The sequence below is a fragment of the Brettanomyces nanus genome, chromosome 4 (assembly GCF_011074865.1).
Source record: "Brettanomyces nanus chromosome 4, complete sequence".
Lineage (NCBI taxonomy): Eukaryota > Fungi > Ascomycota > Pichiomycetes > Pichiales > Pichiaceae > Brettanomyces > Brettanomyces nanus.
In genome coordinates, this window is record NC_052377.1 from 2,022,170 (window position 1) to 2,049,131 (window position 26,962).

At 40.3% G+C, this 26,962-nt stretch overlaps 14 protein-coding genes across 14 annotated transcripts; 6 read left to right on the forward strand and 8 right to left on the reverse strand.

Annotated features, from left to right (window-relative positions):
* Positions 1–537: 537 nt before the first annotated feature.
* RPC11 (RNA polymerase III C11 subunit) lies at positions 538–846 on the forward strand (the record flags this gene model as incomplete). Its single annotated transcript, XM_038924444.1, has 1 exon — positions 538–846. The coding sequence occupies one exon, from the start codon at positions 538–540 to the stop codon at positions 844–846; it is 309 nt and encodes a 102-aa protein (XP_038780372.1).
* Positions 847–913: 67 nt separating this feature from the next.
* Positions 914–2,125, reverse strand: FOA43_004202 (uncharacterized protein; the record flags this gene model as incomplete). Its single annotated transcript, XM_038924445.1, has 1 exon — positions 914–2,125. The coding sequence occupies one exon, from the start codon at positions 2,123–2,125 to the stop codon at positions 914–916; it is 1,212 nt and encodes a 403-aa protein (XP_038780373.1).
* Positions 2,126–2,609: 484 nt separating this feature from the next.
* On the forward strand, positions 2,610–3,239 carry FOA43_004203 (uncharacterized protein; the record flags this gene model as incomplete). Its single annotated transcript, XM_038924446.1, has 1 exon — positions 2,610–3,239. One exon carries the CDS (start codon positions 2,610–2,612, stop codon positions 3,237–3,239), a length of 630 nt encoding a protein of 209 aa, XP_038780374.1.
* Positions 3,240–3,392: 153 nt separating this feature from the next.
* On the forward strand, positions 3,393–6,032 carry FOA43_004204 (uncharacterized protein; the record flags this gene model as incomplete). Its single annotated transcript, XM_038924447.1, has 1 exon — positions 3,393–6,032. One exon carries the CDS (start codon positions 3,393–3,395, stop codon positions 6,030–6,032), a length of 2,640 nt encoding a protein of 879 aa, XP_038780375.1.
* A 27-nt stretch (positions 6,033–6,059) lies between these two features.
* Positions 6,060–8,210, forward strand: FOA43_004205 (uncharacterized protein; the record flags this gene model as incomplete). The annotated part of the gene is made up of 2 exons (XM_038924448.1): positions 6,060–6,063; positions 6,310–8,210. The coding sequence occupies 2 exons, from the start codon at positions 6,060–6,062 to the stop codon at positions 8,208–8,210; spliced, it is 1,905 nt and encodes a 634-aa protein (XP_038780376.1).
* A 378-nt stretch (positions 8,211–8,588) lies between these two features.
* Positions 8,589–11,282, forward strand: PMR1 (High affinity Ca2+/Mn2+ P-type ATPase-like protein; the record flags this gene model as incomplete). Its single annotated transcript, XM_038924449.1, has 1 exon — positions 8,589–11,282. The coding sequence occupies one exon, from the start codon at positions 8,589–8,591 to the stop codon at positions 11,280–11,282; it is 2,694 nt and encodes an 897-aa protein (XP_038780377.1).
* A 77-nt stretch (positions 11,283–11,359) lies between these two features.
* FOA43_004207 (uncharacterized protein) lies at positions 11,360–13,907 on the reverse strand (the record flags this gene model as incomplete). Its single annotated transcript, XM_038924450.1, has 3 exons — positions 11,360–13,707; positions 13,847–13,855; positions 13,901–13,907. The coding sequence occupies 3 exons, from the start codon at positions 13,905–13,907 to the stop codon at positions 11,360–11,362; spliced, it is 2,364 nt and encodes a 787-aa protein (XP_038780378.1).
* A 16-nt stretch (positions 13,908–13,923) lies between these two features.
* On the reverse strand, positions 13,924–18,486 carry FOA43_004208 (uncharacterized protein; the record flags this gene model as incomplete). Its single annotated transcript, XM_038924451.1, has 1 exon — positions 13,924–18,486. One exon carries the CDS (start codon positions 18,484–18,486, stop codon positions 13,924–13,926), a length of 4,563 nt encoding a protein of 1,520 aa, XP_038780379.1.
* Positions 18,487–18,608: 122 nt separating this feature from the next.
* FOA43_004209 (uncharacterized protein) lies at positions 18,609–19,166 on the reverse strand (the record flags this gene model as incomplete). Its single annotated transcript, XM_038924452.1, has 1 exon — positions 18,609–19,166. The coding sequence occupies one exon, from the start codon at positions 19,164–19,166 to the stop codon at positions 18,609–18,611; it is 558 nt and encodes a 185-aa protein (XP_038780380.1).
* Positions 19,167–19,347: 181 nt separating this feature from the next.
* Positions 19,348–20,052, reverse strand: FOA43_004210 (uncharacterized protein; the record flags this gene model as incomplete). Its single annotated transcript, XM_038924453.1, has 1 exon — positions 19,348–20,052. The coding sequence occupies one exon, from the start codon at positions 20,050–20,052 to the stop codon at positions 19,348–19,350; it is 705 nt and encodes a 234-aa protein (XP_038780381.1).
* Positions 20,053–20,644: 592 nt separating this feature from the next.
* FOA43_004211 (uncharacterized protein) lies at positions 20,645–21,778 on the reverse strand (the record flags this gene model as incomplete). Its single annotated transcript, XM_038924454.1, has 1 exon — positions 20,645–21,778. One exon carries the CDS (start codon positions 21,776–21,778, stop codon positions 20,645–20,647), a length of 1,134 nt encoding a protein of 377 aa, XP_038780382.1.
* Positions 21,779–22,566: 788 nt separating this feature from the next.
* FOA43_004212 (uncharacterized protein) lies at positions 22,567–23,247 on the forward strand (the record flags this gene model as incomplete). The annotated part of the gene is made up of 1 exon (XM_038924455.1): positions 22,567–23,247. The coding sequence occupies one exon, from the start codon at positions 22,567–22,569 to the stop codon at positions 23,245–23,247; it is 681 nt and encodes a 226-aa protein (XP_038780383.1).
* Positions 23,248–23,306: 59 nt separating this feature from the next.
* On the reverse strand, positions 23,307–24,083 carry FOA43_004213 (uncharacterized protein; the record flags this gene model as incomplete). Its single annotated transcript, XM_038924456.1, has 1 exon — positions 23,307–24,083. One exon carries the CDS (start codon positions 24,081–24,083, stop codon positions 23,307–23,309), a length of 777 nt encoding a protein of 258 aa, XP_038780384.1.
* A 390-nt stretch (positions 24,084–24,473) lies between these two features.
* Positions 24,474–25,247, reverse strand: FOA43_004214 (uncharacterized protein; the record flags this gene model as incomplete). The annotated part of the gene is made up of 1 exon (XM_038924457.1): positions 24,474–25,247. The coding sequence occupies one exon, from the start codon at positions 25,245–25,247 to the stop codon at positions 24,474–24,476; it is 774 nt and encodes a 257-aa protein (XP_038780385.1).
* Between the last annotated feature and the right edge of the window lie 1,715 nt (positions 25,248–26,962).

The window sequence follows — 26,962 nt, forward strand, 5'->3', positions numbered from 1 at the left end:
GTAGAGTAACGGAAAAACGTGAGTAGAGAAAGAAAGAAAAGAAAAACATAGTCGAGATAACGAACGACCGACCGATCGTAACTAAAATTTTTATGAGGCTTTGAATTCGTCTGATTTTTCCGAGGGTGAGGCTGGAGGCTTCCGGGATGGAGGATTCTCGAGGCTGTCGGGAAGGAGGATTCTCGAGGCATGGGAGATGCAAAGACTATCTTCAAAAAATGTAAAGATCGGAGATAGAGAAAACTCAGAGGTGAAGAATGAGGTTTATTCTGTGATTGAGTATATCCTTTGCATCCTCTCACCTTGTACCACCTTAGATCTGAAGATGTTGAAATTCATTTAGCGAGGTGAATCTGCCAATTTGAGTAGTGTCAAAAAAAAGAGAAAAAATACTAGTCAAGTTTCTTGTGATCCAGTTCACCGTTCACCGTTTACCGTTCACTGTTCACCGTTTACTGTTCGTTTGTTTGTTGTCGACTTTCCACCGTCCACTCTTACTATTCTACTATGTTAACTTTCTGCCCTTATTGCTCCAACATGCTTATTGTTACGCGGTCGGAAGCCAGTGGAGCAAATGCGTTCTCGTGTCCCACTTGTCCCTACGAATTTCCAATAGTAGGTCTTCAGATGTTCGAGAGAAAAGAGCTTCCTAGAAAAGAAGTGGATGATGTTCTCGGAGGTGAAGGTGCTTGGGATAATGTTGATCAGACCAATGCGCAATGTCCTGTTGAAAGCTGTGGCTCTAATCGTGCCTATTTCTTCCAGATCCAGATCCGATCAGCAGATGAGCCGATGACTACCTTCTACAAATGCTGCAAATGTGGTCATAGATGGAGAGAAAATTAGTCTATATATATATATCTTTTCTACGCATCGAATATGAAATCATTCATCTATATGTACGTTTATTATATTATTGTTCCAGATGGCCAACAATTTCATCGTCGTTTTGATTTTCCATAGCAAAGGCCTTTCCATTATGAACGACACCCTGAGCAGCCTCTTCTGCATCTTCTGTATCGGAGATCACCTCTGAACTTTCCTTTTTATGACCTTGCAGTTTATTTTCTCTACGAATCTCTCGGAGTGATGATCCTCTAGAAATTGAGGCCTTTCTTCCTGTTCCCACTGATGCCGGTAAAGACGAAGGTGGATATTTTGAAATCGAATTCTTCCTCTCTGGAGATCTGTATGTCATGTTTACTGTTTCTGAATACGCTCCCAGTGATTGGGTTCCAAACGCTTGCGCTTTTACTTGAGGAAGGCTTCTTCCGTAAGCAGCTGTAGATACACTCTCTTCTGCTTTCTTGTTCTCGTTCATGCTGCAAAGAATACTGGCAGCTTCAAGTAATTGAACCTGTTGATGCTTACTAATGGACATATTCTTGGTCTTCTGCCACTCTGGTGTATGTTCCCATAGATGCTTTGCCAACGATGTAATATGTTTGTAACCTTTGCCGCATGCCTCGCATTTCAATTCCTCTTTCAGTCTTCCACTTTCTCCTTCTGAAATCCTTCGCACCACGAACTCTCTTGATAACATTGGAATATTCTTCTGTAGCTGTTTATTACTTCGATGCTGGCTCAGTATTTTATCTTTAGCTCTATCTAACTGTTGTTTCACCTGCTGCTGAAGTAATTCACGTTCTATAAGTTGCTGTTGTTGTTGTTGTTGTTGTTGTTGCCGTTGTTGCTGTTGTTGTTGCTGCTGTTGTTGTTGTTGCTGCTGTTGTTGAAATCGCTGCTGCTGCTGTTGCTGTTGCTGCAATTGTAGTTGTATCTGCTGAGCCCTCAATCTTTCAGAGTCTTCATCTATAGGATAATGATGGGTATGAATGGGTCCACCTGTACGTGCGATTGCAGCTGTAGCAGATGAAGTTGACGATGAAGTGCTTGAAGCCTCGGTACTTTTATATTTTGGGGATTTTATACTGTCTTCCGTAGAGTCATCATCAGTAACAGTTGGTACTAGCCCACTTATAGGATTTGTCAGGTTGACAGACGCTTTGAGGGGTATTTGATAAGGAGCCGTAGAAGCAGAAGCCCTCCTATGCCTAGGAGCCTGATAATGAGAACCGAGAGAGCCGACTGTCGACGGCACTGTTCGGATCTGCTCTGTTTGCATCTGTATGTATGTTTCTTTTGGACCGTGAATGAATGTATCTGAGAGTATAAATTCAACGCAAACAGAAAATACTGCTATATCGACATATAGTAGTACCTGAAGATTGAAGGAATGTATAAATATATTGTCAAAAGACAAAGTGATGATGATTGGACAATGAATGACAAAGAAAAATCAAACCAAGCTTCAAAAATCAAAGAAATTTTTCAAGAAAATTCAAAAAAAAATAAAAAATTCAAAAAAAATTCAAAAAAAATTTAAAAAAAATTTAAAAAAAATTCGTCGAACTCGAGAAAAAGCAAATCTGGAATTCTCATTGCGGCTGATTGCCAGATTGGTAAATTGATAGCGGATAAAGTTTTCAGTAAGGGAATTGTCTGGTGTACGGATGTTTCCTTATTGAGTAGTTTTATTTACGTTTGGGCGCGTTTGTTTGGATCTAACCAACTGTTGAGAGTGGCATTGTTCAGAGGTTTGGAAGACTATGGTGGATCAAACAAAGTACAAGAACTTGAATAGGGAAGAACTTTTGGATAAATTGGGTGAGCTGGAAGAGGAGTTTGTTGCATTTCATGATGAGTCTAAAGAGTTGGAAGAGTTTCTTGAGAGTGAGCTCGATCGTACATGTTCAAGGATGAAGCAACTAGAAACTTTAATTGAGAATAAAGGGAATGAAACGAAAGAATGGAGAACAAAAGTGATAAAAATGAACCAAGAATTACAGAAATTAAGAGAAATGAAGATGAAGACAGTTAATGATACAGAGAGTAAGATTAAGCAACTTTCCAAAAGCGTGGTAAACCTTGAAGTTATCAATGATACAGTGAAGAATGATCTGAGGATCAAAGATACGAGGCTTGAAGATGAGATAGAGAAGTCCAATGCATATGTTGAAAGAATTGCTGTATTGGAGAACGATCTCTATATACAGAATGAAAACTTGGATAGATCGAATCGTCAAAACTCTGAATTACAAAGACAGCTCGATACTCAGGTACAGGAAAGCAAACTTTTGGATAAAAAGGTCAAAAGATTGCAGAAGATATTGCATTTGGCTACTATGAACAGAGACAGTATAAGGGTATCTAAGTACCAAACTCCTCCTGTAAAGTGATATCTGTATAGATTAAGTGTATATTATAAGTCACCGTTGATTGACCTTAGTCCCTCTATGTTTTTGTGAGAGAAATATTTTTTTTTTCATCATCTTTTCATCTTTTCACTTGACCTTTAGTTTTTATCCAGTCTCTATTTAAGGTTTATCATCATGCCACGTAAACCTCCTAAGCTTCAGCATAATCGAGTGAATCATAAACGTGAAAAGATGTTCAATTCGAGGATCATCCGGACGGAATTGAATGATCGTTCGTTTACTAATCCGACCATTGCCAATACCAGCGTTATCACATTCAATAGCATGGGAAACAAGTTGGATGCTCCATCTTTTCTTAAATCACGTGAATTTGAGATTAAATCGTTGGAAAAATCACAGCTCAAGTCGAAATACTCCTCTTCTACCAGGGTTTTTCAAAGTTTACCCAGAGAACTTCGAAGAAGGACTGCTAGTCATAATGTTAGAAGAGTCCCTAAAAGAATGAGACCCAGAGCTCTAAAAGAAATGGGTCTTTCATTGAATACTAAGGATAAAAAGGAAACCAAGGGAGTTTCAAAAAGTGGGAAACCATTGAAGAAGGTGCACTCTCGTGGTCGAGAGTTGTATCGATTGAGGAGAAAGTCTCAGTTGTTGAAGTATGCTGGCAAACATAAATTATCAGGACATTTAATTGATGGTTCACCCATTGACATCAAGAAATTAGACTTGAGGAATCGATTGAAGATGATCAGAGCTCAAATAGAGAAGATTGAGTCTGATAGAATGAAAGTTGGGAAAAAGCCCAATACTGATGTCTCTGATGATGCTAATACTTTACTAGTAAAGGATAGAAGAGTTGCTAAACAGGCTGTTATAACTATCAACAATTTGACTGGTGCATACGATAATACCAGCGTTAATGAGAGCTCTGGTATCCACCGCATCAGTTCATTGAAGTATGCGACTCGTCAAACCAAGTTTAAATGGTTACCTACACATGTGTGGCATGCTAAGAGAGCTAAGATGGTGAAACGATGGGGATGGAATTTGGTGAATCAGCCAACTATGAAATGTTTTCGAAAAACTAGTAGAAGTTGGAGGGTTAAAGGATGCATTGCTTGGGATACTTCATACTTCAACACCATCATATTGAACTGTGCTTCTTCCGATTTACATGCTTTTGAGATCCTGAAAGATATCTACTCTCATTTATCTTGTGGGAAAGCCCTAAAAACAAATTACATTTCCGGATATAAGGCTTGGGAAGGATTCATTCACATAAATGAAGAACCCGTTTGCGTTGGAAGTCTTTTATGGATTAGAGGAGAACTTTCTGTTCGTTTGGTAGTTCGATTTCATCCCTCAGTATACGAACTTGTGCTCAACAGCCTTTTAGAAGAGGTTAGACCATACGATGCTATTAGTCTTCATGACTGCAGATACTCCATTGGTTCAATTACGGTGGCGGGTCCCAAAGCTTTGTATGCACTTCAGGCTATCATCCATTGTCCAGTCAAAAAATGTCCGCAGTATCAGCTATGGAAGGTATTTTCTCAGATGAATGATGTTAATACTATTCCATCTGGAAGCTGCTTTTCTTTTGAGATTGATGACCCGAGATTGTGGAATCAGCACGTTACACCACATGCTTTCAAGGAAGCAAATGTTGTGTTAGAATCTTTATGTGATCTTCAAACTGGTAATGCTGTCAATAAGGATGTCTTGGACAAGCTCTTTTCCATCGAGGGTAGAATTAATTGTTACAAAAATCAACAGTCACTCAAACAATTGGGTAAGAGAAGAACGCCTGAAAGGTCTGGAAAGCCCATTCCTAGAACAGATGCCGATCCTACCATACCAATATGTATTATTAAGCATTCAAATGGTTACAATATTTTGCTTCCATGGTTCTGGGTGATGCCCGTATGGTACCAATTGGTCCACGTTCCTCATTTAATGATTGGTGGTATGAAACAGATGAATCAATTTGCGTATGAGAAGAGCCAGCTTAGCTTTGAGGATTTGATTTTCACCAGACAAGGTTTTATCAATGGGCGTATTAAAATGGAGCAGTGTTCGCATGAGTGGAATAGAAAGCCGAAGAGTAAACGTGTTCAGTACGATGCGTTGAATTTGGGTAGTGAAACAGGTGAAAAGTTATCTCCTTTCGGTTGTGACTGGAGATCATTTCAAGTTCTACGCTACGCATTGAACAAGGTTCCAAAAGATGCAGATAATAGTCAAGTTTTTCCAAGTGAGTTTGATGAAATGCTCAACAGAGTCATCAAGAATAAATTTGATGCCTTTGAGATTGTTAAGGATATCAAAAAATCAGATAAGGGACTTAGCCTTTTAGGAAGGTCAGTGTTTGAAAAACTTCCAGTTAGATTAGACAGAGAAAATGAGACCGTTGTGGAATTGGCTAAGGCTGAATCATACGAAATCACGTCGAAGGGATTGCCTCAACTACAAGTGAGAGCAATTGCATTCGAGTGTTGCAGTAGAGGCCATATTACAGACAATGCAAGGATCTATCAGATACCCGAATCTCAAAAAAGTTACTGGATCTCGTTTGGACGTAAAGTCTGCAAAGATGTTCGCGGTAGAAATATGTCCACGAATCAATTGGGGGTTCCGGGGAGTGAGTTTATCGTGGGCCTCAGCACCAGCGCCACGATCAATTTGGTCAGAGGTTGTAGTACAGGAGTTGGATTTATCGATGCTTCCTCTCGCCTTTGCGAGTACCTTCTTGTTAGAAACGTTGGCTCGGATATTTGCCAAGTCTGTACGTGGCATTACATAGTACTCAGATAGATTAATACAAATTTACTAAGCATAAATATGAGTTAGTTTTCGTATGTTGATCTTTTTTCTTTCGCGCTTCATTACATTCCCCATTAAGGCAACTAACCTCTAGACAAGTATTTATTGTTTATTTATCTCTGAATCAACTTATTTCTTTGGCCACAGACCATGGGAAGCTACGATCTTGATGAAGACGACTTTCTGAGTCCACTAAGAAGTTCATATGGTGGTCTGCGTCCTTCGTCGCGACTTTCACTGTCACATCCTCCATCGACTGTACCCAGAGTGCGGCCCAGTTCTTCTATGGCCAATATGGGAAAGGCATATGGCAACCTGAAGAGGTATACGCCCTCCAGAGTGACAAGTGGTGGTTCGCTATTACGAAGAAGAGCATCTAGTGCGAATTTAAGCAGTCCTTCCCGATCTGTTTCACGTCTTTCTAGAAGACCATCCAGTTCGATGAGTAGTATATCGTCGTCAGGTTCATCTTCGGGCGATACCAACAATAATAATAACAGTGTCAATTATACGGGAACAATCCAGGTGGCCGTGAGACCGAGACCTTTGCAAAGTAGTAGAAGTATGTGGATGATCAATCCGGAGGCTAATTGTGTTTATAATAGAGACGCTGGAGAGTTCTTCTACGACAGTGTTTTCACCCCGGAAATAGACAATACTACGGTTTATACAAAATCTGTTGAACCCGTGGTTTCAAAGTGTCTTGAAGGTTTTAATGCAACCGTTTTTGCTTACGGTATGACTGGTTCCGGTAAGACATATTCGATGCAAGGTAATCTTGGTCAGATAGGATTGATTGATCTGTGTGTAAAGCAAATCTTTCGTCATTTCGATATCACATCTCAGAAAGGTGCACAGAACAAAGTTACCTGCTCCTATTTAGAGATCTACAACGAAAAGTTGTACGATTTACTAAATCCTGAAACTGGAATGAGATTTGGGAGGCTGTCTTCATTGGGTATGCATTCTTCTGGGAACTCTAAGGAAGCTTTAAGGATCCGTGATGATCCTCTATATGGTGTTAAAGTTGTTGGTCTCAAAGAGGTGGATGTTTCTAATGCAAGCTCGCTTTTACGTGTAATAAGAAGGGGTGAATCTCTTCGTACAACAGGAGGAACGGATTACAATGAACGTTCTTCTCGTTCTCATGCCATTGTTTTAATTCACCTTTTCACAAAAAATGCCCCCGATTCGCCCGAGACCGTATCTACCTTATGTCTGTGTGATTTGGCTGGTTCGGAAAAGGCTGCTCGTCAGTTGGAGAGACGTCAAGAAGGTTCATATATCAATAAGTCTCTTCTTGCCCTTGGAACGGTGATTGCCAAGTTATCACAGGGCTCTTCTTTCCATATTCCTTATAGAGACTCAAAACTTACACGGTTACTTCAGCCATCCCTCAGCGGTAACTCCATTATCTCTGTTCTTTGCACCATACATTTATCTTCACAGACTTTCGGAGAGACTGTTAATACACTACGGTTTGCATCTCGCGCAAAGAATGTTGCATACAATGTGAAGAGAATTCAGAATGTCAAAAGCGGATATGCAGATAAGTATGTGGAGAATCTAATCAAGGAGAACGAGAAACTACACGGGGAAATTAAGCAAATAAAGGACGAACAGGTGACAAAGGAAGAACTACCAAGTAGTTTTGGAAAGAATAAGGAGCAGATGGCAGAATTGGTTGCAGAGAACAAGATTTTAAGTGAGCAATTGGAACATCAGAAGAGATTGAACGAGGAAACGGTAATGGAACAAGTTATGAACAATAATGAAAGTCTTCAAAAGCTTATTCAGATTCAAATACAGTATCAGATTCCAGATTCCAGGTTTGAACAGGCTGTTTTAGGACTTGAACAGTTTGGTAAGACAACGATGATGAAAATGGAGGAGATGAAGTCTTACATTCTGCATCTTGAGCACAAGTTGAGTGAGAAAGAATATAACGAAGCAATGAAAGGAAAGGAGGATGAAGAGGTAGCTGGTAAGATGGAAATTGAACAGCTCAAGCGCGCATTAAAGAGTAAAGAGATTATAATCAAAGCACTAAAGTCGACTAAGGCTATGAGAGAGATGTTTAAAGAACCAAGGCAGATCAACAACGAAATCGAAAACAGAGCTGCTGGCGGATATCTCAAGACCATTGATAGTAATGTTCAGGTTCCATAATGTATAATAGTAATGTAATATAGGAATAAATTGGGTATACCCTGAATCTAAAAGAGAACAGCAAATGTTTTGGAGATCAAAAATTTTTCATCAGCGTGGGGGACCCTGAAGATGTGTCTTGAGGCTTAGAGATTCCTTTTGTAAGGATAATACGGGTTGTCGAGCGTGTACAATAGGGTTTTCAGTGTTCATAAAGCTCTTTTTTCCTCCTTTGAAGATCCTTGCTTTACTACCATCAAATTGACATAGGCCTTTCCTTCAATACAAATGGGTGATAATCCTTATTCCAGCAACTTAGAGATGTCATCATCGTCGTCTTCGCCCAACATAGACCTCGGAGCTTCACCATTGGCTTCCAGTCCTTCCTCATTCCAGAAAATGACCAATTCTGTTTCTGCCAAATATTGTTCAAAAAGTGTTGACGATACTGTGAGAGACTTCGGCACGGACACTCTCAATGGTCTTTCCAGTCAGCAGGAGATCACTTATAGAAGATCAATTTACGGTACCAATGAATTGACTACGCAAGAGGAAGAATGGCTGTTGCTAAAGTTTCTTTCTACCTTCTATACGGATCCGATGATATTGCTTTTAATGGGATCTGCATTCATCAGTTTTTACATGGGAAACATAGACGATGGTATATCAATTACGTCTGCCATTGTCATTGTGGTGACCGTTGGTTTTATTCAGGAATATCGGTCTGAAAAATCGTTAGAGGCTTTGAATCAGCTTGTTCCTGAGATGGCACATCTAACCAGGAATGGTGCTACTGACACCGTGCTAGCTACAACCCTTGTTCCTGGTGATTTGATCCATTTTGCTGTTGGTGACCGGATTCCTGCTGACGTCAGACTCACAGAGGCTGTTCACTTAAGCATTGACGAAAGTAATCTAACTGGTGAGACAAAACCCGTTTCCAAGTTCACAGATGCAGTTGTTTCTCGGTCTGAAATGACTGAAAGTCCTGTCAATGAACGTAAAAATGTTGCTTTCATGGGTACCTTGGTTAGAGATGGCCACGGAAGTGGAATTGTCATTGGTACGTCTCGTCAGACTGCCTTTGGCAGTGTTTTTGACATGATGTCGACAATCGAGAAACCCAAAACTCCCTTACAGACTGCCATGGACAAGTTGGGTAAGGAGCTTTCTGCTTTTAGTTTCATTGTGATTTCTATCATTGGCTTAGTTGGTGTCTGTCAAGGTCGCTCCTGGCTTGATGTCTTCCAGGTGTCTGTTTCTTTGGCTGTTGCTGCCATTCCTGAAGGTTTGCCCATAATCGTCGCTGTGACTTTAGCATTGGGTGTTCTTCGTATGGCCAGACAAAAGGCTATCGTTAAGAGATTACCTAGTGTTGAAACGTTAGGTTCCGTCAACGTTATTTGTTCCGATAAAACTGGTACTCTTACCCAGAATCATATGACTGTCAGTAAACTCTGGACAGCGGATATGGGTATGAATCATATGATCATTGATAAGAACAAAAATTATTCTTTGGATATGACCAAGTCTTTGCAGCTTCTCTTGGCAACAGGATGCATGTGCAATAATGCCAAATATTCCGTGGAAAAGGAGAAATTTCAGGGTAATCCAACTGATATCGCTCTCATTGAATGTCTCGGCTGTTTCGGCTTGGATGATATAAGATCCACTCGCCATAGAGTTGACGAACTTCCATTTAACTCTTCTCGGAAGTATATGGCAGTTTCTGTTAATGACGGTAATCCCCGTTCAGCTGAAACTTTTGTTAAAGGTGCCGTCGAAAAGATATTATACATGTGTAAAAGCTATGTGGCTAAGAATGGTGATTCCAAGCCACTCACTGAGAGTATGAAGAAGCATATTAATGAAATGGCTGATAAGTTGGCAGAAGATGGATTACGTGTTTTAGCATTTGCCAAATCTCATACGAATTTTGATAAAGAGCCTTCTGGTGCTATTTTTTGCGGTCTTGTTGGTATGAATGATCCACCAAGAGCTTGTGTTAGGGAGTCCATTGCATCTCTTATGCGTGGAGGTGTTCATGTCATAATGATTACCGGTGATTCGGAGGCTACGGCTGTGAATATCGCTAAAAAGATTGGAATGCCACTTACTGATCCGGAAAGATGCGTGATGTCTGGGGATAAGATAAATTCGATGACCCCGCAGGCACTTTCAGAAGCTATCAAGTATGTCTCTGTATTTGCAAGAACCACTCCGGAGCACAAACTTTCGATCGTTAAGGCGTTGCAGATGCGTGGCGACATCGTGGCTATGACAGGTGATGGCGTTAACGATGCACCTGCTTTGAAACTTGCTGATATTGGTATCGCCATGGGTATGAACGGTACCGATGTGGCAAAAGAGGCTGCTGATATGGTTCTTACAGATGATGACTTTAGTACAATTCTAAATGCCATAAAAGAAGGCAAAGGTATCTTTTACAATATCCAGAACTTCCTCAGCTTCCAGCTTTCTACTTCTGTGGCTGCTTTAAGTTTGGTTGCTCTTGCTACACTCTTCAATTTGCCCAATCCTCTCAACGCTATGCAGATTCTTTGGATTAATATCATTATGGATGGACCACCTGCTCAGTCTTTAGGTGTCGAACCTGTTGATCCAGAGGTTATGCAGAAGCCCCCAAGATCTCGTAATGACAAGATTTTGACTGCTTCGGTTATCAAAAAGGTCTTGCAATCAGCGTCGTTCATTATTGTCGGAACTATGCTTGTGTATATCACCGAAATGTCCGATTCCATCACCCGTAGAGATACCACCATGACGTTCACTTGTTTTGTCCTGTTTGACATGTTCAACGCTCTTTCGTGTCGTTCGCAGACGAAATCCGCTTTTGAATTGGGCTTCTCTAACAAAATGTTCAATTTCGCAGTAGGGGGTTCCATCTTGGGCCAAATATGTGCTCTTTATATCCCATTCTTCCAGGAAATCTTCCAAACTGAAGCTCTCACTCTTAGAGATTGGTTCGTTTTGATTCTTCTAGGAAGTACAGTATGGATAGCTGATGAGTTACGTAAGTATTATGTTCGAGAGCATGGTAGTTACATTTCAGGATATAGCACCTGGGTGTAATGCTGTTGTATGTATATCTATTCTATGCTTATGTCTATTAATTTTACATATTATGTTGCTACATGGCTAATGGTGGTTCAAGCATCATTGTTTATCAACTTCTCCGTTAATGCCTCCAAATCATCAATAGTTTCTGGTTGTTCGATCTCGATGACATTCTGCTCGTCCTTATCGGACGTTTCATCCAACTTCACCTTCTTTTGGGGTCTTTCTTCTTCGTCATCGCTTTCAACTTCAGCTCTCTTTTCTCTTTCCACTTCTTCTCCCATTGCCAAATCTTTATCTAGATCTGGTTCCTCCTGGTCATCCGATTCTCCTAAAACAACAGTGTAGGCACTCTCCTCATCAGAAAGTTCTTCGTGCAATGAAGCTTGCTTTTCAATCTCTTTTCTTCTTCTCTTTTTCTCTGTTCTTTTTTCTTTTGCAACGGTCTTATCCAATTCATCCTCCTTGTTCATAGTCTCCTTCTCCTTATGTAAGAACTTCTCCTTGAGCACCATAGCTGGCCCCTCTTTATGGAAATCGTCTTCATGTTGCAAAACATATATAGGATGGGCGTGACCTTCGTCATCAAATACCAACTTCGTACCTTTTCCTTGTTTCATTGCAGTTAATTTCTTTGACATGGCTCGCTTCATTGCTCTTTTAGACGTATTGATTAACTCTAAAGGTGGTAGTTCACTCTCATCCACCTCGTCAACATTACGTCGAACGGTGAGAAAGTCATCAGTATCATCATCATCGTCTCCTTTAGTCATTTGCAAATAATGTTCAGATAAAACACTCTGGTTCTTTCTCTCAAACATCTTGTCATATTTCGTTCTCACCTTTTTGTCTTCTGGAACATCTCCATTATCGTCTGCATTTTCGATAATCATCAATTTTCTGGATGCATTCTTCTTGGCTTTTATCTTAGTCATCTCTGCATCTGTCAATCCCTTGCCCTTTTTGGCACGATCCATAAATTTAACTGAAGGAGTACCAGGAAGTCCCATAGATTTAGCATACATCTCCAATGGAAGCTTCGTAAGATCAAACACCTCTTTGTCTTTCTGAACAAACACAGATTTGCAGTAAGAAACAAAAGACTTTTGTCCAAGATACTTCAATTCGGGACTTTCAAAGCAAAGGGATTGTAATTGGTTCCTAATACTTTTCTTTTTGGATCCCTTAACATTGAGCTTCTTCACTGTAATCTTTCTAGACTCTAATCTTTTCAGAAATGGTTCTTCCTCGCTTGAAGTTAACATGAGTAATGACTTGCCCGGTCTTCCAAATCTAGCTGATCGTCCAACACGATGAATATATGTGGTGGCATCTTCCGGACAATCAACTTGAACAACCCAGTCAATTGCAGGGAAATCAAGACCACGGGCAACCACATCTGTTGCGAATAAACAGCAATGGCTTGCGTGTGTAAATTGTTGGGTGGTCTCCATCCTAGCCTTCTGTTTTTGTCTTCCATGAAGCTTCAGTAGTTGCACGCCGGGACGCAACTTTCTAAAACATTCATATATGAAATGAACCTGTTTTGATGAAGAGACAAATACAAGAATCTTGCTGGTGATGTGGGCCTTGATAAAACTCCATAGAATATCCAATTTCTCATACAAGTTTGTAGATATGTAGTACTGATCCAATGATTCTGGAGTAGTAATATCCTGTTCTGTCGAAGTGGATATGTATTTGGGAGTAACTAGTGACAAGCGAGCCAAGTCCTTAACAGATTTAGTCTGGGTGGCGGAAAATAGTAAGGTTTGTCTCTGTGGAGGAAGATCGCTCAATATGCTATCAATAGTCTTATGGAATCCCATATCGAGGATTCTATCTGCCTCATCCAAAATTAACATCTGCAAATTATCCAAATTCAACGTGGCAGATTCATCCATGTGCTGAAGAATACGACCAGGTGTACCAATAAGAATGTTGACTCGGCCAATTCTCTCCTTTTCGTACTTGTAGTCTTTACCACCAATGACCAAACCTGCTGAAAGCGTCGAATAATGCCCAATTTTAAGTAGCACCTCATATATTTGTACTGCTAATTCTCTTGTTGGAGTGATAATTAGTGCCCCAACACCGTCAAGTTCTCCCCATTTCTCATACATAAGTCTCTCTAGAGCTGGTACTAGGAATGAGAGTGTCTTTCCCGATCCTGTCTTGGCTGCCCCTAAAATGTCATGACCTTGAAGACATACTGGAATAGCATCACGTTGAATATCCGTCAAATTCACATATCCGGCTTCTTGAAGTCCCTTCAATGTGTCTTTTGTTAATGGAAGTTCATCAAACTTTGTGATTCCACTATTCTCTGCCGGATCAAACTCTTCAACACGTTTCTTCAACCCTTCGATATCTTCGGCCTGCTGCACTCTAAACTTCTTCTTATCTTGTTTAGATACTGTTCTATAATTTCTTGCCATATCTCTAGATAAAGTAGTATATATAAGAGATTGAATACTATTTAGAGATCAAAACAAGAGTGGATTTTTTTCCTCTAATTTTTTTTTTTTTTCCTTAATTTCTTTTTTTCTTTCAACTCTTTATTCTTGAAGTTGATCGACCTCTATCGTCTCCTTTATTCATCATTAGGGGGGGGGGGGTATATCTATTAGTACAATGCATTACTTCCACTTAAAGCTCATCGCCGGGAAGTTTTCTTGATCATTTCAACTCGTCTCTTTTCTTGAACGTCATCAAATCTCATCTTCTTTGCTAATTCACTGTTCTCGAACTTAAAGTCATCGTTCCCTTTACAGAACTCATCCTGTAGTAACTCTTTGGCTGTAGGACGTCTATCTGGATCGATTTCAAAGCATCTCTGCAGAAACTTCATACCACAATCGCTAATGTTCTTTTTCGTTTCGTCAGAAATAGGTGGAGCCGTCTTCTTACCCAACTTGAAAATTGCTCCGGCCACCGCGTAGTCATGCCAAGGTCTTTTTCCTGCATACATCTCTAAAACCACGCAACCTAAAGACCAGATATCCACTTTCGCACTATAACCTTTATGGGACTTGGCATCAATTATCTCTGGTGCCATCCAGAAAATGGTACCCTGAAATGTCATCGCAGACTCATTCGAATATATGTCTTTGGACTTCTTGCTGATACCGAAATCCGAGATCTTGCAGATACCGTCGGTCTCTAGTAAGAGATTATCTGCCTTCATATCTCGGTGTAATATACCTTTAGAATGGATGTATGTAAGTCCCTCAAGCACTTGTCTGGTCAAGTACCGAATTAAGCTCTCCGGAAACCGTCCATAGCTTCTAATCAAATGGCCAACGGATCCACCAGACACATACTCAAGGAAAATACTGTAGGTGTGATCTTTCATGCCAAATCCCAAGTATTGAACGATGTTCTCGTGATCCAAGTCTTTCAAAGTTTCCACTTCTGCTTTGAAGCTACCTACAATCTCCTTGGTTTCCCTATTATTTAGGAACTTGGAAGAAATCGTGGTTTGTTTGACTGCAATCATCTCGCCTGTGGTCACGTTCAAAGCCAAATACACTTTTCCAAAAGTGCCAACTCCTATTAATTCACCCTTCACCCATGCGAACTGTTTGTAATCTCCCTTCCTGTCACGAAGCTTATTAACATATACATCTGAAGTTGTTCCCGGAGTCACCTCAACCACTTTCTGACCCCACATCTTAGTACTCTTGCGACGTAACAGACTGCTACCAAGAGCGCGCCTCTGTCTTTTAACTGCCTCCCGTTTAGCCTCCTGTGCAACAATACGAATACTCTTCATCCGATGAAATTTTCCTTCACGGTTCGAGCGCTTCGTCGGTTTCTTGAATGCCACTGGTAGCTCCACAATAGGAGACACAGGTGGTGATACAACCTCATCGATAATTAACTTATCCAAATCCGCATTCGGAAAGTAAAGTTCCAAGTTGTCATAAACCACTTCAGCTGGAGGTCTGATATCTAACGAAGAGTCTGATGAGGATAACGTGTAAGACAAGTCGGAGTCTGTACCTGCAGTTTTAGTTTGTATACCGTCCTCAGTCCCAACCCCATCCTCCTCCACTTCGTCTTCCTTTCTGTCATCGTTTCTCTTTCCTCTCTCAAAGATTGGTGTCAAAAGAGCAGTTGCAGTACCCGCAGGTTTGTTGGGAATCTTGGCAAAAAGATCATCTGAAGAGTCAGAATCCTCAGAGCTTGAACTGGATTCCAGCTCTGGAGAATCAGCGAAACTAATCAGGTTCTCTGAAAACGGATCAAACCTGTTTCTTATTGATGCGTTTGTGTTCTTTCTCCTAATTGTCGCTCTTCTGGAAAGGGACATAAGCTTTCTTAACGAGCTTCTTCTCTTCATTAGCTCCAAAGTCTCAGTCGGAAGCGCCGGTGGGGGCTTACGATTCGTCCTCTTCACTGTCGTTCCTGGTAGCGGTGGTGGTGGTGGTGGTGCACTTCTCAAGGCTACCAACATACTGGCACTGCTGGTAGGTATAGGGGGAGTAGCAAACGGTGACTCTCTACGCTTATTAAAATCGATTTCTGTGCCTTCGGGTCGAATGACCCGGAAGGACTTGCTGTGAGCAGAGCCAGTCCGCGACGTGAATGTATAGTCCTTGAGGGCAATTTCACCGGAGGTGCGGGTCACTGATCTAGCCCTAGTAATTGACGGACTTCTCGTCTTCGGTTTGTTTCTGAAGATACTTGTTGTAGGGGTTTTCAAGGTAGCGCCAGAAATAGTAGAAGATGTAATTGACAACGGCTGATCGTCGCTAGTTATAATAGATGACTGGTCGTTATCAAAGCGATGAAAATCTTCTAGACTCTTATTAATGACTAATTTCTTCTCTGTCGTCCCTTCGGTAAACGATGATGGTGAAGGAACATTGCCTGAATCTATAGAAAGTTGGATACCGTCTCCATTAGATGTGGCTTTCAGCTTTGTCAAGGGTTGGACAAACATCTTGCAAATGCCACCAAAAAACTGTGAATCTAATAGCCTTGTGAGCTCACCATCATCAAGGGCTGTTCCTTTGTTGCACCCAAAGTCCGTGAGGTAAAACCTTGAAAGTTCACCATCGGTGAATCCAAGCTCCTTGGTGAATGTTTCCTTCATTTCTTCCACTGTGGAGATAGAATTCACGTCAACAGCTCGGAAATTTGTGTTATCTGCTGTAATAAGAACGTATATTGCTGCAGGGTTCTGTTTATGTGCAGGACGAAACTTGTCGTCAACAAAATAGTACGACGGTTCCGCAGCATTTGTAGAAGATGGAGATACTGTAGATGTTGGCACCATATTTGCAGAGGACATCGAGAACGTACTCTGCACAGAGTGAAGTTTTGATGTCGTAATTACAGGAATGGTGACACCAGTGGGGGATGGTTTCTTACCGACAGGTCCCAACTTCTCGAAGGCAGGTACTGACTTGTTCATAGTACCTCTACGATGTAAGAACACGTCCCCTGATTTCCTTTTCTTTTCAGAAGAAGCAAATCCATATTCACCAAGAAATGTACTGATTCTTTTCTTTTCGGAATCAAAGGATGCCTTTTTAGATCTCTTAGTCTCGGATGATGTGAAAATTGAAGATAGTGAATTCGGACTTACTGGTGAATCCTCTTTTTTCGAGTTCTTACTGTAAGAAATATCTGGCGTCTTGTTTTTACCAAAGAACTTGTTAAACAAGCCTTTTGGAGTAGAACTATCTGACACTGATCCCTTTGAAAAGCTTCTATTATGGTTTGATGCTCGTGAAAAAGACGATGGACTATAAACTTCGGTGTTAAACATCAAAGAGCTTCCTCCAAATAGTGATGTATCGGAAGAACTCGACTTTTTGTGCCTTCGTGTAAAGTGTCTCACTAAAGGAGGAGAATAAGTTGATGCAGAAGTCTTTTTAGTATAGGTTGGTTTCTCAATAGTAGAGACAGGTCTTGGTTTTATGGACGCTTTGGGACGCGGAATTAGTCGTGGACTTGCACTCTTGGGAGCCATCTCAAGATCATAATTTTCGCACTCGTACCAATCATCCAGTTCATCAAGCTCGTCGAACTCGTGTGGTTCATGTGGTTCATGTGGTTCGCCTGATTTTTCTCTTTCCACAGATAAATGCGGAATTGGTGCAGAAACAATCGGAACAAGGATATTTCCTATGTCTGAAGGTTCTGAATTTCTAGTGCTTGATTGCTTCTCCTCAATGGGCGCATTGGGATTACTCCAGGGAGACATGGAATCAGAAGACGTCGAAGTGGATCCCGATCTTGAAGCAGAAGCTGCAGCCGATGCTGATGCTGATGCAGATAACAGGGATGGCTTATCAGTTGATGATGGACTGATGGATGACTTTTGAGTGGAACTAGAAATTATAGACGAAGGAGACTGAGGAGCTTCCAAGGTAATGGGAGGAGGAGGTTGTGGTTGAAGCAAGGAGTGTCTAGATACGTCTTTCCTCAATAATTGTAGAAATCTTGCAGGAGTAGACAAGGAATCAGAAGTATCGAGAAATGGAATATACTTCTTCAAAGCCTCATACGACCGTAGATGATAGAAAGTCTCCTTTTCGATATGATTATCCTTGAATACATGTAACCAGGTATCGTTGAATTGGTGCAGTCGAAGCCACTTGAGAACCACTTCTATGGTGCAATCTTGTGGTGTATCGATGATCAATGAATCACCATCTTCAGCCATCATTGGCAGCACACCACGAGTGAGCGTTTTGAAAGATTTAAGTTCCTTGACGGGTGTTGAAGTTTGGATCTGTAAAGAATGGGCAGACCTGTCACGCTTACTTGGAGTAGAAGAGGAGTTCTCAAACGTGAAATCAGGCGGACTATAAAAGATCTCTTGGTTGGATGGGTCAGATGTGTCGCTGGAATTAAGAATGGTGGAGAACTTCATGCTGACATCGTTGTACAATGGAGAAACGCCCGTGAGTTTTGAAGAAGACGAGGAAGGATTGATAGGAGGAGTTTGGGGTACTTTAATGGGGACAGATTCATGAGAATTGACAGAAGTATCGACAGTTAGAAGTTGCTTGCGAGGTGATTTATGTACTCGAGCAAAAACAGGCGGAGAACGGGTATGATTGTGGGTAGTATTGGAATCTTTAGACGCAGAAGAGTATGGGGAATCTGCAGTCGAGTGTAAAGAATGGATTGTTATCTCGGAAGGAAACTGATCGTAGAGAAACTCCGGGATTTGGTCCTTTTCTCTTGAATTAGAATCCATCAAGGTAAGCTAAGAAGAAGACAAAGAAAGGACTGATAGAGCTAAATACTTTTATTTATGTATGCAATTTATCGCGAACCTTCAGTTATATATATATATATATATACAGGCATATGAATAACTCATAGGGTCAATTTTAACTGGGTAATTCTAATCTTAGTAAGATCATGCTTAACCTCAACATGTCTGACGTGTCTGTTTCTTCTCTTGGTAACTTCTTTGATGTACATTGGGCTTTTGGTCTTCTCTAAAATGACACCTTTGATGGACGCAAAAGAAGGGTCCACCCCCTTTTTCATATGATATGTATAGTTTCTGGAACCCAAAGTGGTGATATCAGTGAACTCAAGGACATCTCCTATGTCTGCATGTTTCATTCTGAAAGGTAGAATGATCTCGTCTCCTTCTGTAATTAGATAAGGTCTGTTGTGAATATTGATAGTAGCATATATGTTTCCTTCATACTTAAGTGGAGTAAGATCTGTAATTCCAATAGCTTCTATTGACTGCTGTTGACTTTTTGCAAGTTTTGTAGTTGATCCAGATGTACTCAGTGTCTGATGAGTATTCAAGTTAGTGCTCAAGTAGCGAGATATTATCAAACCGGTCCCCCGATAACATCCGAGAGCAAAAGATCTAGTTGCGGGCCTTAAATTGTTGAATATCGTTCTAGGAAGCATGATTATTACTAATGAAGAACCGTTCAAAGAGAAGATCACCTTGCTATGTCCTTCCATCATCTTGTCTCTCTAAAAAAATTTTGAGTCGTGCATTCACTGATAAAATGGAGCCGCTTAATGAGGAGAGAAATTTATAGAGAGTTACAGATGACACCATAAATGTATAGATAGAAATATGTAGCTAGTCCTTTTTGGAGCTGATCTCACCTTGCTGCTTCTTCTCTCCTGGCTTCTTCTCGCCTAGCTTCTCCTCGCCTAACCTCTTCATCTCCTTGCTCCTCTGCTTCAACATATAGCTATATAATATATAAGAACCAGGAATATAGGCTATCAAACAGAGGATTAAAAAATACTTGTATCCGGGCCCATAAACAAATTCGGCCTCCTCCAAACTTTTGAAGATAATAGTAACCTCAGAAGAGATCCCTATAGGATACAAGATGATGAAAGTGTTGTATCTGAGCCAAGTAAGTAAAGCAGGAGGATGATTATTACTCAACAATTTGGCTGCATAGTAATAATATCTAATAATCTCCGTGGTAGACCATGCCACGCTTAGTGATATGTAGACCCAGTGATAATTTCCGGGAGAATCTGGTAGGGCCTGGAAGATTCCAAGTACAATCAATAGTCTGGAAGCACCCTGCATAATGGTAGTGAACAAAGGAGATCTGACATTACCAACGACAGAGTTGTAAATCTCGATGATAGCACACAATTGAATAAGAGTGAGCAATGTTGATGTCAAGTCAAAAATCTGTGGTTGGCCGAAAAAAACACTACTAACAGCCGTATTAACTAATATGAACGACCATAAACTGCCAGAAATCAAGTTGTAATTAGCTATCCATGCAGGAGGATCTTGTCTGAAACCAGATTTCGGCATGTTCAAGTAATCAGAGAATCACAGTAGTTCTGTCTAATTGATCACCTTAAATTTCTCACCTTAATTCCTCACCTTAAATCCTCCACCTTAAATTTAACGTCCAATTTCTCACCTTAAATTTTTCACCTTATATATGACGTGGAGATTCCAATTTTCCAAGTACCTCATATCAGTTCATGTATTGAGTCTTAGTAAATGTATACATATCTAACCTCGATGTTAGTCTATTTGGTGTTTTTACTAAGTCTGGTTAATGCAGATATCTTTGGAGATTTCTTTGGCAATCAAATGAGGCAGCCACCTAAATTCGATTACCAACAGGAGCAGTTGAATAGTAACTGTGACAAGTATATTTGCCCAGAGAGCTTTGCTTGCGTGGATAAACCAGTGGATTGTCCGTGTCCGTTTCCGGATTCTCAGATGAAGTGTATATTGCCTGGTAAGAAGAACTATGTGTGTATATCGAAAGTCGATAAGAGAGACTTGGATGAGTTTAAAGGTGAGATTAGAGACTGCAATTGGGTTGAGAAAGCGTGGAAAGGTTTATAAAAGTCATTATATTATTTAGCAAAGTGTGTAACATCTACTAGTGCTATAGTCTAGTTCTGTTCGGTGTCCATCTTTTGTAGATGATTTCTCTTATGGAATACATGTTGACCAAATTGATTAGGCCCTCATTATCGTTATCGTCTAATGTTTTCCACAAGTCTACTAACTGATTGCTCGTTGGTGTATCAATGTAGCATAGAACCATTGTTTTCTTAACTGCCGAAACAACTCTAAAGATAGATCCAAAATGAGTCCAGTTCTTCAACGCATTTATGGAAGAGTTCTTCAAGATCGTGACGGCAAATGCTGCATGATGGAATGGAGGTCCTCGTTGATATAGAACAAAATCTGAAGAGAACTTGAGTCCAGATTTCACGCACCATCCAAGCGATTTGTAATGAAAGTAAACAGCGAATTGAATGAGAAACATATTATCAGCTTCAACGGCTCCAAACATATTCACCAAATACCTCAAAAGCTGGATAGTTGTAAACTGTTTCCCAGTGTCAGGACTATCAACTTTAATAGCTCCCATGTATAAGAGAAAGAGTACCTCGCATGCTGTGAGTTCCATATACTCGATATTTTTGATATGCTTCGAATCTATGATCAATTCACGATCTTCGGGTCTCAATTCTTGAGGCTCGATATCTTTTCTCTCCGGAGGACGGGAATGACTAATCATATCACGTTGCTCACTCAACTTCTGGCGAACCACCTCTAATTGTTTCAGCTTCTCAGAGTCACCCTGAAGTTTGTACTGACGCTCTAAAGCCAACATCTTGTTCCTTTTTTGCTTATAATCGTTTCTAAGCTGTCTTCTGTATCGAACAATTTCTTCACTGGTAGTCTCTGTTTTCTCCACACCTAAAATCCGCTTTTGAGCACGAGTCTGCCATGTCGGCTCAGATCTTGAGAGGGATCCCTTACCATAGAAGCCAGATTTCCAGAGGTAGTCCATGTCCTCCTTGTCAGTTACTTTGAAGCAAAATTCATCCTGATTGTAAAGAACAGTAATTTTCCTGCTTTGTTTAACAATCAACTGACCAATGAAAGAACAGGTTGCTATCAGCCAAGAGATGGGGTTCCCTGGATAAACAGGTGGTAATTGAATGATCTCTATTGGAAGAGGTTTGGTGAATTTGTTGAGAGATTCACGACTGTTTTTTGTTGACATGAATCAAAATATGACTAATTCATTGAAATCTTGGACTGTTAGTAAAAAAAATTGCTAATATACTCGTCAGCTAGTTGAATGATTGGATCAGATACCGTTGTAGTCAATTGGTGCTTACATGGACCGAAAGGGAAAACAATTTCGAGCTCAGTTTCAAGCCACACTTAAAGTTATGTCATCACGTGAATAATCATCCATACTTGCATTTGAATGGGATACTTACACTAATTGATTGATAATAGAAGAGAAAAAGAGTAACAAAGGTTAGAAAGAAAAGGGAAAATAGCGAGACACTAAAATTTTTTTGGACTAAAGGGTTTCATATGTGGCGGTGCAGCACAAAAGGAATAAATGTATGTGCTAGCTACATGTGGCTGTGCAAAGAAAATCTGAGTCTGGTCACATGATATTTGGTAAGAACTGTGGCTTGAGGAAGTACTTGAAAAGTAAATGATTGGCTCTAAATGGTTCAGATCAAGGGAAATCGTGCAGTTTACGATGCAAGAGTGATTCGCTGAATGCGGAAAGATCTCAAGTTTTACAGGATTCTCTATAGGAAGATCAAGCGGAAGTAATCAAGCTTTGAGTCGGATCCTGGACAATTGAGGTACCTCTGACCGGTGTCGGGATGTATTCAAAACCCGAAATAATGCCATACTGAATCATAACCCGAGTTTGAGGGAATTGGTTGCCTTCAGAGAGCTTTACAAAGCGAGAGCGGCACTATTTAAAACAGGGTTTTGGAAGCCACTATTTATTTTGCGATAGACACGATAAGAAGATTAAGGATGACTATTACTCAAGAAGCTCATAGCAGCGTAATTGCAAGAACCTGTGACGTCAACGAGCAGCTCAGTTTCGATGAACTTGTGGCCAAACTGGGTGAGATTTTGAACGTTTCTCAGCATCTCGATGTCTCGAACATTGACCATGTACAAATTCAAGCGCTAATGGATAGATACCAATCCAACGAAGATGACTGGTCCAAATGTGCTCTACGGGAGAGTTCCAGAGGCTACACCAGAAATGGCGTGGTGAACTTCGGTGATAACGCCAATTTATTAATTCTTGTGTGGAACCCGGGTAAAGGCTCTGCCATTCATGATCATGCCGGAGCACATTGCGTGATGAAGATTCTTAAGGGGACTCTGCAAGAGGAGTTGTTTGATAACTCTGATTCAGAAAGCACCCAGGAGCCCGAAAAGCCCAAAAAGATGCAATGCTTTGACAAGCACTTGATGTACGTCAATCAGAGTCGTTACATCAATGACCATATTGGAGTTCATCGAGTCACGAACAAGGGAAAGGAGCCGGCTGTCAGTCTTCACTTGTATACTCCACCCTATGCGATGAAATACGGTTGTAATATCTTTAGTGAAACGGCAGGCCGTAAATCACATGTTGATATGTCCAAACTGTACAGTTGGCAGGGTAAGATTGTCAATAAGAATATGTATTCGAATTGCTGATCCAATGTTTTTGATCGATTTGCGCCTATTATTTAATTTGTTTCGTTATATAACTTAACTTAATCCCTCACTACATTAGAGACCCAGTACTGGGCTCTATCTGCACCGTTGTAACCATAGAAATTCTTGTACTTGGTATTCACTAGAATGGACATCTCGTATCTCTTCTTCTTCAGTGCTTCGCATTTATCTTCCAACTTTCCACGTGCAAAATTCAATTTCTTATACTGTAGAGACTGTGACAATGCTGAGCCATCGTACGTCTCAGGTATAAGTTGATCAACTACGTCGATCTCACGCTCAAGTTTGTGGATCTTGGTACTGAGTTTTCTCATTGATTTGTTGAGCTGATGTAATTTGACAGCCTGTTTAGTCTCTGTTTCCGATGTCTTTTTAACTGTGAGAAGCGACGAGATCCGCCTATAAGAGTTCAGTTTAGAAAAGTCTACCACTGACGGTTCTTCCGTTATCAAAGAGGAATCAATAGTTGGGTCTCCACGGTTCTTCATTATGGTCAACTTAGGAACACCAGGAGCAATATTCTCCAGGTTATAATCATTGCCGTCTTCCGAAACCTTGGAAATTGTCGTATTGTCAAATCCAGGACCGGGTTCATTTGTCTGAATAGAGTCGTCCAAGTAGACTTGAGATTGAGGAAGATCGGCAAAGTCGGAAACGGAACCGTTGAATTTCTCAAATTCAAGATCCAGATCATGGTACTTTGTAGTTGTGAACTCGTTTAAAAGCGGTGTAGAGGTTGTCTGGGCTACTTGAGCCACTTCTTCAACACCGTCATATTCTTTATACTCTGAAGGAGAGCTGTTTGGGTTTTGCATCGCAAAATAATAAGGTAAATGAAAGAATGGACCTGTTGTGGCCTTATGTTGGTTCTGGTTATAAAAGTAACTGTAATAATAGAGAAGCAAACCAATACACTGATTCAAAAAACTAGTCTAATAGAGTGAAATTTGAGAGATCAAAGAAGAAAAATTGTGAGAAAGCGCGTTTATTTCCTAAAAGAGTAATTATTTATCCTCCAGCGTTTTCGTGATTCCTTTTTTTTCAGTTTAAGTTTCCTAATTGGGAGATATACCTACATGGTCTTTTCATATTTTATATTTCCATTAATATAACATAGATAAGGTAAACTACAGACGAAAGAAAGAAGGAGAAGAAGAAGAAGAAGAAGAAGAAGAAAAGATTGTCCTTATTCTGGCACGATACAATTAATCTTGAGTCATTGTGACAGTGGCAACTACAGAAGTCAATGTTACGGTGGTGTAAGGATCCTCGTCACTGTAGGAAGCTGTTTCATCGTCTTCTGCGTAATATACGATACAGGTTCCATCATCGACGGTTTCGGTGTAATATGCAGTATATGAGGCACTGTCAGTGTTTGAAGCAAATGAAACACTCAATGAGGTTGATGCATGGCTAACGGAGCTCGATGATGATGAAGACTCAGCAGTGACAGTTGTAGCTGCGTTGTTGGTTTCCGTAGCACTATCATCGCCAGTCTCTTGTGCAAGAGAAGAAGTAGCTGAAGGTGTAGTTGAGTCATCCTCAGTGTCTTGAGCTGCTTCTGTTGCATAAATAGCAGACTGAGTGGTCGTCGATCCGGCAACAGATGTAATAGTAGTAACCTGTCCATCCTGTAAAGTCTTCGTAGAATAGATGGTAGTAGTAACAACATAAGTAGAAGCAGGTCTGATTGTTGAAGTATAAACTACTTCCAAATAGGTTCCATATTGGCCATTGACCGAAGTAGTAACGGTTTTATGTTCTGCGCCGTCTGGTAAGTTAGCGGTATCCAAATCTCTTCTCCTTAGAAAGCCAGTCTCTTTTCCGCTTTCATCATTCAAAAGATGGAAGACGGGAAAAACTGAAGAGGACGACGAATCTTCTTCTTCAACAGAAGAAAACCGTTTTCTCTCCTCAACAGGAGCAGCAAAGGAACTAGAGAGTAATGATCCTAGTAATAAAAGTTTTTGAAGTTGCATCTTTATCGACGAAATGAAGGACTAAGTTGGATTCTGGTTGACAAGAAATGACTGAAGTGAACTAGCTAAACAGCTTTGCAGAAATTGAGAGAGAAATTGATGGTATCAAAAGTATAGGTAAACGTCTAGATGCAAAACAAATAGGGAGGGTAAAGAATCAACTTCATATCAGGGTATTTTTGAGTTAGAGTATAGTGTGTGTAGCAATATGGGAGTTTATATAAATGATAGTAATATGAGATGGCTAGGTTATTGGAATTTCCTAGGACAGATAATTAAGTCTCGTTGAGCTGTAATAGGGTCTTTATAACAATAGGGCTCAGTCCCAAAAGGCTGATTGCGTCCAATCATATATTTCATTTGAGATGTACATGATGGCTGATTCAAAAATATATAGGGAGTTGATACGATTGTCCGAAGAAAGTCCTTGAGGCTGGTCTGAGTAAATTTCCTTTTTGGGGAAAATCATTTTTAAAGGAGAATAAGAGACAAGAAGCGACTATTCGAGTATAATGATTGAGTTTTGAAACATTAAGAGGAGCAGTAAAGAAGGAAATTAAGGGTTTTCAGGAGAGTAAGAGAAGTACAGTCAAGAGAAAGAAAAAAAATACAGTTAAATACAAAAGAACAGGAATGGCTAGAAAAAAAGTAACAAGGGAATAAAGAAATTTATCAATAAAAGAACATCTAAGTGGATATGTCTATTACTGGAAAATAACCCAAGTTGCTGGACATTAATAACGTATTAACCTAAGGCCAAGTAGGGACTTAACTGAATCCGCTTGGTAGGTATTCTTCCCGATTCGGAGCGCGAATTATTTTTTTCAGAGTGGCTGGTAAAAAAAAGAGACTAAATTAGGAAGATCGCAGTGATCAGAGGGAGCAGAGAGCAACTGTATTGCAAGTTGAAAAAACAAAGAACTGTTTTTGAATGAGGCTGATACCAATGAATTTTGTCTAAAAAGAGGATATGGGTGATGGAATCGACTCAATTATGGATCAAATGATTAGTGTGGAAAAAAGACTGCAGCCATTGTGAATGGCTGCGCAAAAAAAAAAAATAATGTTGGTGGCGCAGTTATCGGATTAGAGGTTTCCCTTAACCGAGACCCCAGAGACTTCGCAGTTTTGGGGAAAGTCAGATAGGATCAAAATTAGACAAGTAAATGATGAAAAGATTAGAGGGTTGTTGATAAGAAGCAGGCACTATATAGAAGGATTGTTGAGATAGTTATTTACTTTAAGAGAAGGTGAGTGACGAGTTGATCGGTATTTGGTTTTGATCCTCGGTTTCGGTTGAGGCAGCGGAATCGGGCGGAATTTTGGTTGCACCGAAATCATCCGATTTTTTCAGGAAAGGCGAGGATCCTTCCCAATTTGGACAAATGATTGAGGTATTTTACGAATTTGGAATTGCGAGGTAAAGAGAGCGCGAGGCAGTATCAGATCTACCAGGGGACATGAGGAGCAGAGGCGATGGTGAAGAAGATGGAGTTAGGAAACTATTAGGATGCTAGCTAACTAGATAAATTGTTGGACTGTTGAACGAACTCCGAGGAATATTTCGTTTTTGACAATCATGTATCTGGAGTAAAACGGAATCTTTAGTCGTGACAAGCGGAAAAGAAATGTGAATTTTCAAGACAAAAAGAAATAAAATAAAAAATACAGAAAGAAAGAAAGAAAAACGAAAAGAAACGCCGAAACTGAATCCA